The sequence below is a fragment of the Gopherus evgoodei genome, chromosome 12 (assembly GCF_007399415.2).
Source record: "Gopherus evgoodei ecotype Sinaloan lineage chromosome 12, rGopEvg1_v1.p, whole genome shotgun sequence".
Lineage (NCBI taxonomy): Eukaryota > Metazoa > Chordata > Testudines > Testudinidae > Gopherus > Gopherus evgoodei.
In genome coordinates this window covers 7,534,873-7,546,858 of record NC_044333.1, presented here as the reverse complement: position 1 = coordinate 7,546,858, position 11,986 = coordinate 7,534,873, and the positions used below count along the sequence as shown (strand labels likewise).

General features: G+C 51.4%; 1 protein-coding gene across 1 annotated transcript; it reads left to right on the top strand.

The window, feature by feature from the left end:
- The first annotated feature begins 283 nt into the window (after positions 1 to 283).
- Positions 284 to 10,934, top strand: LOC115660449 (DNA-directed RNA polymerase II subunit RPB3-like). The gene is made up of 9 exons (XM_030581897.1): positions 284 to 419; positions 3,447 to 3,496; positions 4,144 to 4,212; positions 5,437 to 5,489; positions 5,624 to 5,752; positions 6,948 to 6,999; positions 7,566 to 7,734; positions 9,471 to 9,545; positions 10,856 to 10,934. The coding sequence occupies exons 1-9, from the start codon at positions 334 to 336 to the stop codon at positions 10,926 to 10,928; spliced, it is 756 nt and encodes a 251-aa protein (XP_030437757.1). The 5' UTR covers positions 284 to 333; the 3' UTR covers positions 10,929 to 10,934.
- The last annotated feature ends 1,052 nt before the right edge of the window (positions 10,935 to 11,986 follow it).

The following is an 11,986-nucleotide window of genomic DNA, read 5'->3' as shown; positions in this document are numbered from 1 at the left end:
CTTGGCCAGTTCCAGCACGGGGCTGGTCCCAGGATCAAAGGGGGGAGGTGTTTGTACAGCGCCTAGCCCCTTGGGGGCCCGCAGGTGCTATGATCAGAGGTGGGGGGAGAGGGGGGAGCCGGGTTTGAGTGCCTGGTGCATCCCCCGGCCGGGCCGTGCGAGGGCTGCCCTGCCTTTGGCCGGGGCGGTGCGGGGGGAGGTGCCCGGCGCTGGCTGTGGGCGGCCCTGCACAGCTGCGGGGCGTGTCGGGGCGGTGCGCGGCCGCTGGGGGGCGGGGGCGGAGCGCGGCGGCGCTGGGGACGGAGCGGAGCAGGCCGCGGCCCGGGGCCCGCCATGCCTTACGCCAACCAGCCCACGGTGCGCATCACCGAGCTCACCGACGAGAACGTCAAGTTCATCATCGAGAACACGGACCTGGCGTGAGCGGGGGGGGGTACACTCAGGGGGTGGTTGGGGGGGCTGCGGGGAGCGGGGCACTCGGAATGGTTGGGGGGCTGTGGGGAGCGGAAGAGCTGCAGAGAGTCGGGGGCTGCAGAGGGTTGGGATGGCTGCAGGGTGTGGGACATTCAGGGAATGGCTGGGGGGCTGCAGGGAGTGGGGCACTCGGAATGGTTGGGGGGGCTGTGGGGAGCGGGGCACTCAGGAAATGGTGGCAGGAAGTTGGGGGGGCTGCGGGGAGCGGGGCACTCGGAATGGTTGGGGGGGTTGGGGAGTGGGGCACTCAGGGGATGGTAGCAGGAAGTTGGGGGGGCTGCGGGGAGCGGGGCACTCGGAATGGTTGTGGGGGGGTTGGGGAGTGGGGCACTCAGGGGATGGTAGCAGGAAGTTGGGGGGGCTGCGGGGAGCGGGGCACTCGGAATGGTTGTGGGGGGGTTGGGGAGTGGGGCACTCAGGGGATGGTAGCAGGAAGTTGGGGGATGGCCGCAGGGTGTGGGGCACTCGGAATGGTTGGGGGGGTTGGGGAGTGGGGCACTCAGGAAATGGTGGCAGGAAGTTGGGGGATGGCCGCAGGGAGTGGGGCACTCGGAATGGTTGCAGGGAGCGAAGGGTGCTGTAGGGGATGGTTGGGGGGGCTGCAGAGGGTGGGGGGGCTGCGAGGAGTGGGACACTCGGAATGGTTACAGGGAGCGGGGGGCTGCAGGGAATGATGGGGGGGCTGCGGGGAGTGGGACACTCAGGAAATGGTTGGGGGGGCTGTGGGGAGCGGGGCACTCAGGAAATGGTGGCAGGAAGTTGGGGGATGGCCGCAGGGTGTGGGGCACTCGGAATGGTTGGGGGGGCTGTGGGGAGTGGGGCACTCAGGAAATGGTGGCAGGAAGTTGGGGGATGGCCGCAGGGAGTGGGGCACTCGGAATGGTTGCAGGGAGCAAAGGGTGCTGTAGGGGATGGTTGGGGGGGCTGCAGAGGGTGGGGGGGCTGCGAGGAGTGGGACACTCAGGGAATGGTTACAGGGAGCGGGGGGGCTGTAGGGAATGATGGGGGGGCTGCGAGGAGTGGGACACTCGGAATGGTTACAGGGAGCGGGGGGCTGCAGGGAATGATGGGGGGCTGCGGGGAGTGGGGCACTCAGGGAATGGTGGGAGGGTTGCTGGAGGCTGGGGGGGTGTTGTGCTGGATAGAGCCGCCAGGCTCGGGGAATGGGGAAACACTCCTTCCTTGAGGAGGATCCTGGTCCCCTTGCCCCACACCTGAGAGGGCCTGAGCCACATCCCACACTCACTTTGCCCCCCCTCCCCCGCTCCAATTCCTCCTGGGGAGAACAGGGCAAAGGTCTTCACTGCACCTCGAGGCTCCACCCACCCCTTTCCCTCTCGGAGCTTTTTGCTGCCCACCTTCCAGCCTTTGGTTCCTGCCCTCCCCTGGCTCTAAGATGCCTGAGGGGTGCCCCACTAGGTGGGAGAAGGAGACCCCCTAGTGCATGGTGCCCTCTCACCTCAGTGTGCTGCCAGAAGGTAGGATGGTGCTGGGGCACAGACCTGTCTGCTGGGGCACTGGGGGCAGGTCACCAGGCTGACGGACTGCTGGTGGCTAGGCAAAACAAGGAGAATGCCACCCACACTGGGATGATCCAGGCACCACAATTCACACTCTCCAGCTCCATAGATTGGGCTGGCTGCTTTGGTTTTGACCTTTATGTGCCTTGGCTGGGAGAAGACAAAGAAATGTCTCCCTGTAAACAAACCCTGTTCTCCTCCCCCCCACCCCCAACTATCTGTGCCCTGGCTCTAAAAGTTCATTCACAAGTCTGTTTCATCTTTACATTTTGATGTTTAGCCTGATCCTTGGCTAAGTATATTCAGGGCTTTGTGCACTCCTCATTTTTGCCCCAGAATTGTACTCCATAATCTATTTTTCCTTTTAAAAAATAACATTTCTAGTTTTTGTTTGTGAAAAATCCCTTAAAAACATGAAACAAATGTGACCCAAGCCATTACTGTCTGCGGGAATCTGTAGACAGCCTGAAATCATACCTCCGAGAGGTGTGAACTGCCCCATTTAATTCAGTGGAGCCGTTAACCTACAGCTCAGAATTTGTGTGTCGGCATTGTCTGCCATTTCACTGCTGGTTGTTTTAGTAGGTCCAGATAATGTGCTTATCCCACGAACCCAGAAGACCTCCCATGCCTACCAGGATGCCAAAACCTCTAACCTCTCCCCTGCAGAAAAAAAAAAGTCTGTGATGCATTATCAATACAAAAGTCTGTGGTATGATGAAAACATAGGGAAAAGGTGAAATAAATGGCCCCCACACATAAGTAGGAGCTAGGATTCAGATTATATTTTCATATTTAATTTATTACTCTCCATTTTTAATTTAAATTAAACTGATCTTCAGCCTGCCACGCTGGAGTCCCACATAATCCAGGGACCTTGCTGCAGAATCTCGATCCAATGTTCTGCTGAGCACTAGGGGCTGTGACACTGTTATTGTGTACTCTTCAGTTTATGGTACTGTGACCTCTGTAAGAATTTCACTGATAATCATTAGCACATCCTACTTTTCCACTAGGGCCTCTCTCCTCAGTAGGAATTGCCAGTCATATTAACCTGGGGGTGGCTTGTTATGGGGAGACTGTAAAGAGTATGATTGAACCTCTTACCATGAGTGATCAGAACAGGGATCACAGATGAAGGCTCTGGGCTCTCTTTATAGACTGCCTGCTATTAACAAAGGGCAGTAGCATTAGGAGCAGGGTGGGGAAAGCTGCATAGAGCCCGGTTGGGTTTACTCTTATCAATAAAGCTTTGCTGGTAGACAAAGAAATCTAGCGGTGGATGAATGGAGAATGAATAGGATGCAGGGAGCAGGTGTTATTAGTCTTGGCAGGCTGCACTTCGGCCATGTCTGTTTGGAGCAAACCTCTCTCACACGGGATTACATGTAATTTGATGTCCATGACTTGTGTTTCTCAGTGTCTCAATGCTGGTTTTCTCCTCTGTTACAGGGTAGCGAATTCCATCCGAAGAGTGTTTATAGCCGAAGTTCCCATAATAGGTATTTTCTCCTCCTTTAGTCTTTTGTTGTCTGTTCATGAAGAAGACCCCGTAGGGGAACATCTGCACAGCAGTGAAGAGAGGGATTCTTAGCTTGGGTGGTCATATGTGTGCTAGGTCAGCTTGAGTGACCACACTAAAAATAGCAGCAGGGACACAGTGGCATAGGCCGTGGCTTGGGCTAGCCAGCTGAGTGCAGTCCCAGGCGTCCCCTTGGACAGGTAGCCTGAGTGGTCACCTGTGCTGCCGTGACCCCACATTGCGATTTTTAGCACAGTCGCTCAAGCACAGCTTGCACGTGTACTACCTGAGCTGGGAATCGTCCACCAAACTGCCATGTAGGCATATCCTTAGACTCAATCAGCTGCCTTTGTCACTGTTCCTTTGGTTCCCAGCCACCCTTTCCCCTCTGCCAGACTTCTCTGTGCCCTTTGGATTTGGAGAAAGGTATGCAAATGAATTGCTAATGTGCCTGAACCTTCAACATTTAGTTAAGTTATTTTTATTAGGTTTTGCACATGGGACCTAAGACCACCAAAACTTTTCAGCCTCTCTGAAACCATATATCATCATGGGGGTACAGGCCCCATAACTCAGTGTCTTTCTACCTCCAAGAATTTTGATTTCTTGTTTCTGTTCTGTTTGCAGCCATAGACTGGGTCCAGATAGATGCTAACTCCTCTGTGCTCCATGATGAGTTCATTGCACACAGATTGGGTGAGTAACCAACATCTTAAAGAAAGGAGGAAAATCATTCTGGTCCCTAAGTATGTCTAGAATGTGTTGTCGGGAACAATCCTAGAATCATAGGGCTGAAAGGGACCTCATGAGGTCGTCTAGTCCAGCCCCTTGTGCAGAGGCAGGACCGAGTAAACCTAGACCACAAGTATTTGTGAACCTGTTCTTAAAAACTTCCCTTGGTAACCTATTCCAGTCCTTAGAAAATCCGTTCTAACTTAAATCTCCCTGGCTGCAAACTGAGCTGATTACCTTTTATCCTACCCTGGGTAGTTATGGAGAACAGTTGATTGCCATCTTCTTAATAACTGTCCATGACATATTTGTAGACTTATGTCCCGCACCCCCTGTTCATGCCAAGTTCTCTCAACCTTTCCTCACAGGTCAGGTTTTCTAAACCATTTTTTATTCTTGTTGCTCTCCTCTGGACCCACTCCAATTTGTCCACAACTTTCTTGAAGCGTCGAGCCCAAAACGGACTCAGTACTCCAGCGGAGGTCTCACCAGTGCTGAGCAGAATGGAGCAGTTACCTTCCATGTCTCACATCCAGTGCTCTGTTACTACATCCCAGTGTGACATTCGCCTTTTTTCGCAGCAGCACCACACTGTTGCCTCATTCGTGATCGCCTATAACCCCCAGATCCTTTTCAGCAGTACTGCTGCCTAGCCAGTCAGCCCCCATTTCCTCCTGAGTGCAGAGCACTACACTGATCTGTGTTGAATTTCTCTTGTTGATTTCAGTCCAAATCTCAATTTATGAATATCATTCTGAATTCTAGTCCTGTCTTCCAAAGTATTGGCAACAAGCAGATTTTATAAGTATGCTCCAGCAAAGTCATTAATGAACATATTGACTAGTACTGGTTCAGGACAAACCCCCAAAGGGCTCCCCCACCCCCTTGATAGGTCCTCCCAGTTTGACACTGAACCACTGATAACTTCTCTCAGTACAGTCTTTCAACCAGTCATGCACCCACCTTACAGCAATTTCATCAACACTGTATTCTACACAAGATGTGTGGAAACCGACTCTATTGGTCTTTTCTGTCTCTAACTACTGACGGGACCTTTTGTGACGGTGAGATGACGGGAGCGTTGTCCCCCTCTGGTGGTCCCACTGGAGGGATGATCAGTCGCTTGGTATCACTTAGATGTATTTCATGGTGTTTTCTGCACTCTCCCTAACTAACATCTCTCTCCAGGTCTGATCCCGCTCACCAGCGATGACATTGTGGATAAGCTGCAGTACTCCAGGGTGAGTTCAGAGATACGCCAAGCTCTCTTTGAGAGGGCTGTGTGGGGAGAATGGCCCGATCTGGCATGGGATGCTACACATTCTCACTGGCAGAGAACAGTGATCCTGACCTGTTTCTTACCCCCTCTCCCTAGGATTGTACATGTGATGAGTTCTGTCCAGAGTGTTCTGTGGAGTTTACCCTGGATGTCCGGTGCAATGAAGACCAGACTCGTCACGTGACATCCCGTGATCTCATCTCCAACAACCCCCGGGTTATACCGGTCAGTATAAGATCAAGTCAGTCAGTACGGTCTCTTCCCTACCCTTTCTCTAAGCAGACAGAGCAAGGCTCCTGTCTGATAGATATGATGTCCTTACATTTTAGGTATCCTAGCTCGTACAAGGGTTTAATATATTCTGTCTATCTTCCCCTCCACGTTCCAAGTACACACTCTGAGATCATCCATTGCCAAGTTCTTCCTAGACCGCTCAGTGTTACATCACCTAGACCTGTGTTCTTAATCATGATGGCTGGGGGGCTCTTTGGAAGGGCTCTCTGAACCTTCAAAGGCCTGGCAGAAATTCTGCTGCCTGCAAGTTTGCTTGTTGGCCCTCAGCAGCGCTAGATAGCAGCGGTATCTCAGATGAGACACCAGAGCCGTGTGGCTCTTGGCAGGCCTCTGAGAAGGATGTTAAAAGAGCCCCAGGCGAATGGATTCAAAGGGATTTGGTGGGGCGAGTCTTTAAAATACAACTCAATCAGGGATCCCTAGCCAAGGGGAGCAGTCTGAAGGCTGCCCTCGTTTTCACAAAGTGAAGCAGATCGCAGATGTTTTCCTTTTTAAAAAATACTGTGTCGAATCTTCCTCTGAGTAGCCAGGCCACTTTGATTATCATGCAGCACTGCATGCTGGGATCTGTTGTCTGCAGGCTAAGCCTCCATATCAAAAATAGAGCAACTCTGTGCAGTGTCGTGGAACCACAGTGGTCACATTTGGCCTACAGACTGCACTACTCGGTCATCCTGTAATATGGGAACACTGGAAAGATGTATAGGCCGGCTCTTCCTCGCTATACAATCACCAGCCTAAGTGTGTCGGGCTGGAAGGGACCAAGAGAAGTCATCTAATTAACCCTCTTGTGCTGAGGCAGGGCCAGGTGAACCTAGACCAACCCTGACAGGTTTTGTCCAACCTGTTCTAAAAATCCTCTCATGATGGGAATTTCACAGCCTCCTTTGGAAGCCAATTCAGGAGTTTCAACGATCCTTATAGTTAGAGAGTTTTTCCTAATATCTAACCTAGATCTCCCTTGCTCAGATGAAGCCCATTATTTCTTGTCCCACCTTCAGTAATTCACTACAGGCTAAGTCTCTTTGCAATGACTGGCCTCTTAGTTTAGTGGGTGATCCGGGGTTTGAAGTTGGGAGAAGGGGTTGGTCCCCCAGTGACCTCATCTGTGGCTCGTTCTATGCAGGTGACATCCCGGAGCAGAGACAATGACCCCAATGACTATGTGGAGCAGGATGGTGAGTGAGTCACTGTGTAGAAGAGCTGCAGAGAGAAACCGACTTTCCTCTTTGACCCATACCCCAAAGTACTAGTCCGTTAACCCAGGGGCAGTTGCAGATGTGGCACTGACAGGCAAAGCTGCAGTGTGGAAATGCCAGTGTGCACAGGATTAACTTTTTGTTCCAGTAAACAGATGTGAACTCTGCATTTACTGCTACTTTGGAGTTAGAGTGTTTGTTTGGGAGGTAAAGAAGATCCTCTCTCTCTCTCTCGGTTATAACTGGGTATTACAGCAAAGATGCCAAAACAGCTTCTCCCCAATCTGCTGTGGTCTAAAGGCCAAATCATGCCCTCAGCCACATGTACGCTCCCATTTTTCCATTGGTGGGAGTTGCATGGCTGTTATCAAGGCACGAATAAGCCCTTCTAAGATTGTAAATGAGCTCCGCTTTCTAAGGAGATTGCCCTCTGCACGAATAGTTCCCCACTCACTCACCACTCAATGCAAGCATGCTACCATGCGAGGATTTCTCCTTTGCAGCCACTCTCCCACCCCATTTGACTTAGTGTTTGTGCTTCTCAGATATCCTCATTGTCAAGTTACGGAAAGGCCAGGAGCTGAGATGCGAGGCCTATGCCAAGAAGGGATTTGGCAAGGAGCATGCCAAGTGGAAACCTACAGCAGGAGTAGCCTTTGAGTACGATCCAGACAACGCGTTGAGGCACACAGTCTACCCCAAGCCTGAGGAATGGTATGTTTCTGGTTTGAGAATAGTATTGGTTGAGTGGCACATGTGATCACAATCAAGAGAAAATATTCTGTATTCAGTACAAGAGACAACATTAATGCAACACTGTGGCTGAGAAATTAAAACCACAAGTCATGAGATTACTTAAAGTTAGGATTCTCATAGTATCTGTATTGTTCCTCCAATAAAGGTAGTCATCTGGGTGGTTAATGCTACTTTAAGCTTGAGATATTCCCGTAGTATTAGGCCTGGGTGATCCTTAGTTTGACAGTTTAGTGTCTCCCCTTCTAATATTCTTAGTCAAACACGTGTTCACTACAAACTCGATTTCATTTCCTTTCACATCATTTCCAATGGCTGGTCAAGTTCTAGCCCCAGAGGTAATTTGTAAGAATTTGGTAGGCAACTGAAAATAAGGGTTTGGAATGAAAATGCGAGCTCGCTCGTAGGCAGAGCGACTCCTGTGCAATGCTAAAATAGTGTGTGTGTATTTGAGTGTATTTAAATAGAACAGTGGTTCTCAGTTATTTTTGTGGAGCTGCCCATGGTGTGAATTGGCCAGTGAGCACCCCCACACACACACCTCTCCTAGTCCTGACGCCATGTGCTGACAGTTGCTGCTGTCTCTCCATTTTTCTGTTCCTTTTATCTTAGTACTCCACCCTCCCTCCATATTCTTTGCAGACATTTTCCCCTGTTCCTCTTCCTCACACCCTCCTACACACACCCACACTAGAAGGCTACCTGCTGCTGCAGGTGAGGAGTGACCATTGGTGCCATCCAAGGCTCAGCTGAGTGCCAGGGGAACAGAGAAGAGGCTCTTGGGCTGGCAGGCTGCTGCTTGCAGCCCTGTGCTTGTGAGCTGCCCCCACAGATGCGCAGGGAAGATTGGGTGGCTTTTAATGAGACATCTTGCAAACATGGCAGCTTGTTTGCAGTCTGAGTGTTGGAGGCAGGAAGTGAAGCTGGGTCCTTTCCCCGTCCTCTTACAGCCTCTCCTGTGCCAAGCCCTGAACTAGCCTGGCACCCCCTTCTCCAACGGCAGGCCTGTTCCTCAGGTTGGGGAACGCACCTAGGGCTTTCGTTAAGAAAGTATAGCAGTGGTTCTCAACCAGGGGTCCGTATGCTCCTGGGGGTAGTCAGAGATCTTCCAGGGTGTGCATCAACTCATCTAGATATTTGCCTAGTTCTACAACAGGCTACATAAAAAGCATTAGCGAAGTCAGCATAAACTAAAATTTTATACAGACAGTGAATTGTTTATACTGTTCTATATACTGCCCACTGAAATGTAAGTACAGTATTTATATTCCAATTGATTTTACAATTATGGTAGAAATAACAGTAAGCAATTTTTCAGTAATAGCATGCTGTGACACTTGTATTTTTATGTCTGATTTTGTGAGCAAGAAGTTTTGAAGGTGAGGTTAAACATGGGGGTATATAAGACAAATCAGACTCCTGAAAGGGGGTACAGTCGTCTGGAAAGGTTGAGAGCCACTGAAGTACAGCATCAATGTAAAGTCGTGCTGGCTAATGTCTATTGGCAGACTGTATCGTGCTTTGGGCCATTGGGACTCTTCCATCCTCTGTAATCTTAAATACACTAACGCCATCCTCTGCCCCAGTTCATTCAACTGCTGAACGTTGGCCATGGGGCCAAACTGCTGCCAAGGTGGGAAGGAGCCAGTGGGGAGGTGGGTTTCAGCATTAACCTTTATTGCTGTGTTTGATCCTAGGCCAAAGAGTGAATACTCCGAAATTGACGAGGATGAGGCCCAGGCTCCCTATGACCCCAATGGAAAGCCAGAGCGGTAAGGAGCTGGCTATCTGCCACAGCGCATGGGGAAGGAGGAGGCATTTCCAAACGCCACCCAGAAGCGCCTCAGCCCGTTGTCTGTGCCTTTCTGGTGGGGTTCAGTGACTTTGCAGATCAATTTGCCAGCCTCAGGAGCGGGTGTTTCCTGGGGAGTAGGTTGGGGCCCATTGATGGAGTAGTGAAATGGCAGCCAGGACTGGCTGACTTTTCCCTCCAAGAGAGCCTGCCCTATCAGGGAATGGGAATCCACTCAATGGGGCTCTCCTCTCAGATCAGAGTGCTGCCTCCACGCCGCAGCTGGGTGGGACCACGGTGCTTTGGGGCTCCAAGACAGGGCAAACCAGCCCAGCTTTGTTGAGGGCTCTCATCTCCTGGGGAGGAGTCATCTCATATGCAGTAATCCCCTTCAGACCACAAGCCTGTCCCAGGTAACAGTCAACACAATAGTCCCTGCCCCAGGCCTGTCTTCCCACAGAGAGGCTCCAGTGTGTGGTTGTATCTGGCTCTCAGCTGGGGCTGTCCTTCAGGAGCTGCCTCTTTCCCAGCCTCCTCTGAGCTTAGCAGGCTCTCTCCTTTTATAACTGCCCCTTCCACGCCTGACTGCTGCTGCAGGTGAAGCAGGGCAGGGCACATTAAGCCCACAGAAGCTCATTAACCCTTCCCCAGACAGGGCGGGGTGTGTATAACCCATCACACTGTAAATGAGGCTTCTCTGAAGGCATCAGGAAGGACTAGAATGAATATGGAGACCCTGGTGTTATCAAAGGCTTGCTGGGGAGTCGGGCAAGTGGTACGGAGATGTTGCGTTCATGTTCAAATTGAGACATTTGTTCATCTTCCACTGGCTTCTCTGCCATGGCACTTGAGTACAATGCTGCATCTTTGTCTGTGATGAATGTGTTTGAAGCGGGCAGGTGAGCTGAGATTCTGGGACATACTGGTATCCCCAATGTCCAGTGCTGAAACGACTGCTAGTGAGTTGTATTGCAGTAGTGGCGAAGCTGCCACCAGCCCAGTCAGATCCAAGCCCATTGTGCTCGGCGCTGCATAGCATTTGTGAGCAGATACAGACATTCGTAGCGAAAGCTCTCGAGCGATATGTAGCCTGTGAACTTACAAGCTGTCGTTTTGGCTCTGGCTGCTGTTGCAAAGGTGGGTGGAAAGGAAGGGCTAACCAGACTCCCAGGAGCTGAGAATGAGCTCTCCCTGCAGTGAAGTACAATAGGGTGGAAACACACTGCAGAGAGAAATCTCCAGTTCTTGGCCTTCCTGTCTAAGAATCTTAATCTCCTCCAATACCCTCAGGTTTTATTACAACGTGGAGTCCTGCGGCTCCCTGCGGCCGGAGACCATCGTTCTCTCGGCACTGTCCGGCTGAAGAAAACTGAGCGACCTCCAGACCCAGCTAAGTCACGAGATCCAGAGTGATGTCCTGACTATAAACTGAGCCCTGCCCCTTTCCTGCAGAATCTCCCGTTGTGACCAAGTCACCCTGATGTGCCGCACTGTTCATGGAGCCACCTGATTTTTTCCTGGGGCAGGGCTAATTGTAGCCAAGGGAACATGGATCCCTGCTCGTGTGCTGAACCTTCAGGCATTTCTGGCACTCAGCTGGTGGGGATGAGATGTGTATTGAGATGGCTTCCCATCAGTTGCCCTTTATAGAGCATGGAAGCTGCTCTGCAGGAGCAGGGGCGAGATTTCCAGCATAGTGCAGGGACATCCCCATGAGCCCCAGGTGTGGTATATTATTGTAATAGTGTGGGGGGGAATCTCTGTAAATGACCCTAGCTCTTGCCTGTTTCACTAGACTCTGGCCATCTGTGGGTTGGGATTTGGAAGCATGTATCTCAGCTCAGTTGCATAGCCATGTCCTGTTTGTTACCGTGCTGAATAAAGCCTTTTTCTTTTTCAGCCGTCCCTGAAAGCTTTTCTGAAGCTGTGGGAGGAGAGGACCCAGCCATCAGTTCTCTCCACCAGACATTCACGGAATGAAGTCTGCTTTGGAGGATTGGCTGCTCTCTTTGCTTTCTGCTGCTCCTGACATTATCTGCTATAGAAACCAGCCCCCCAGCCCTGGCACTTGTATGTAACATGGCATCTGGGGCTAGGGTGAGTGTCTGAAGCTGGGCTCAGGGACTGAGCTGCTGCAGCAGTCAGTGCTCCAAGACAGACCCTATGTGCCAAGGAGGCTTAGCAGGATGTAGACTCCTTGGGGGTATGCTGTATGGGGAACGGGGTAGCTGGGTGCCTGTCACTGATAACCCCTCTGATTCAGCGTCAGACCTGTACAACGCCAGGAGATCAAGACCTATCAAACCGTCATCGCAGGTGCCATGGCTGAAATTTCCCCAGACACCGTCACCCAGCAGGACCGTTAAAGGTGAGAGTCTAAAGAGCTCTCTGGGGGCAGGCTGAGGTGAGACAGGGACCTGT

Bases quoted from the DNA above. Each gene is read 5' to 3' on its own strand.
- LOC115660449 (XM_030581897.1), top strand. From the start codon at position 334: ATGCCTTACGCCAACCAGCCCACGGTGCGCATCACCGAGCTCACCGAC. The intron at 3,497-4,143 runs GTATTTTCTCCT...TTCTGTTTGCAG, and splicing joins AGCCGAAGTTCCCATAATAG to CCATAGACTGGGTCCAGATA. The intron at 7,735-9,470 runs GTATGTTTCTGG...GTTTGATCCTAG, and splicing joins TACCCCAAGCCTGAGGAATG to GCCAAAGAGTGAATACTCCG.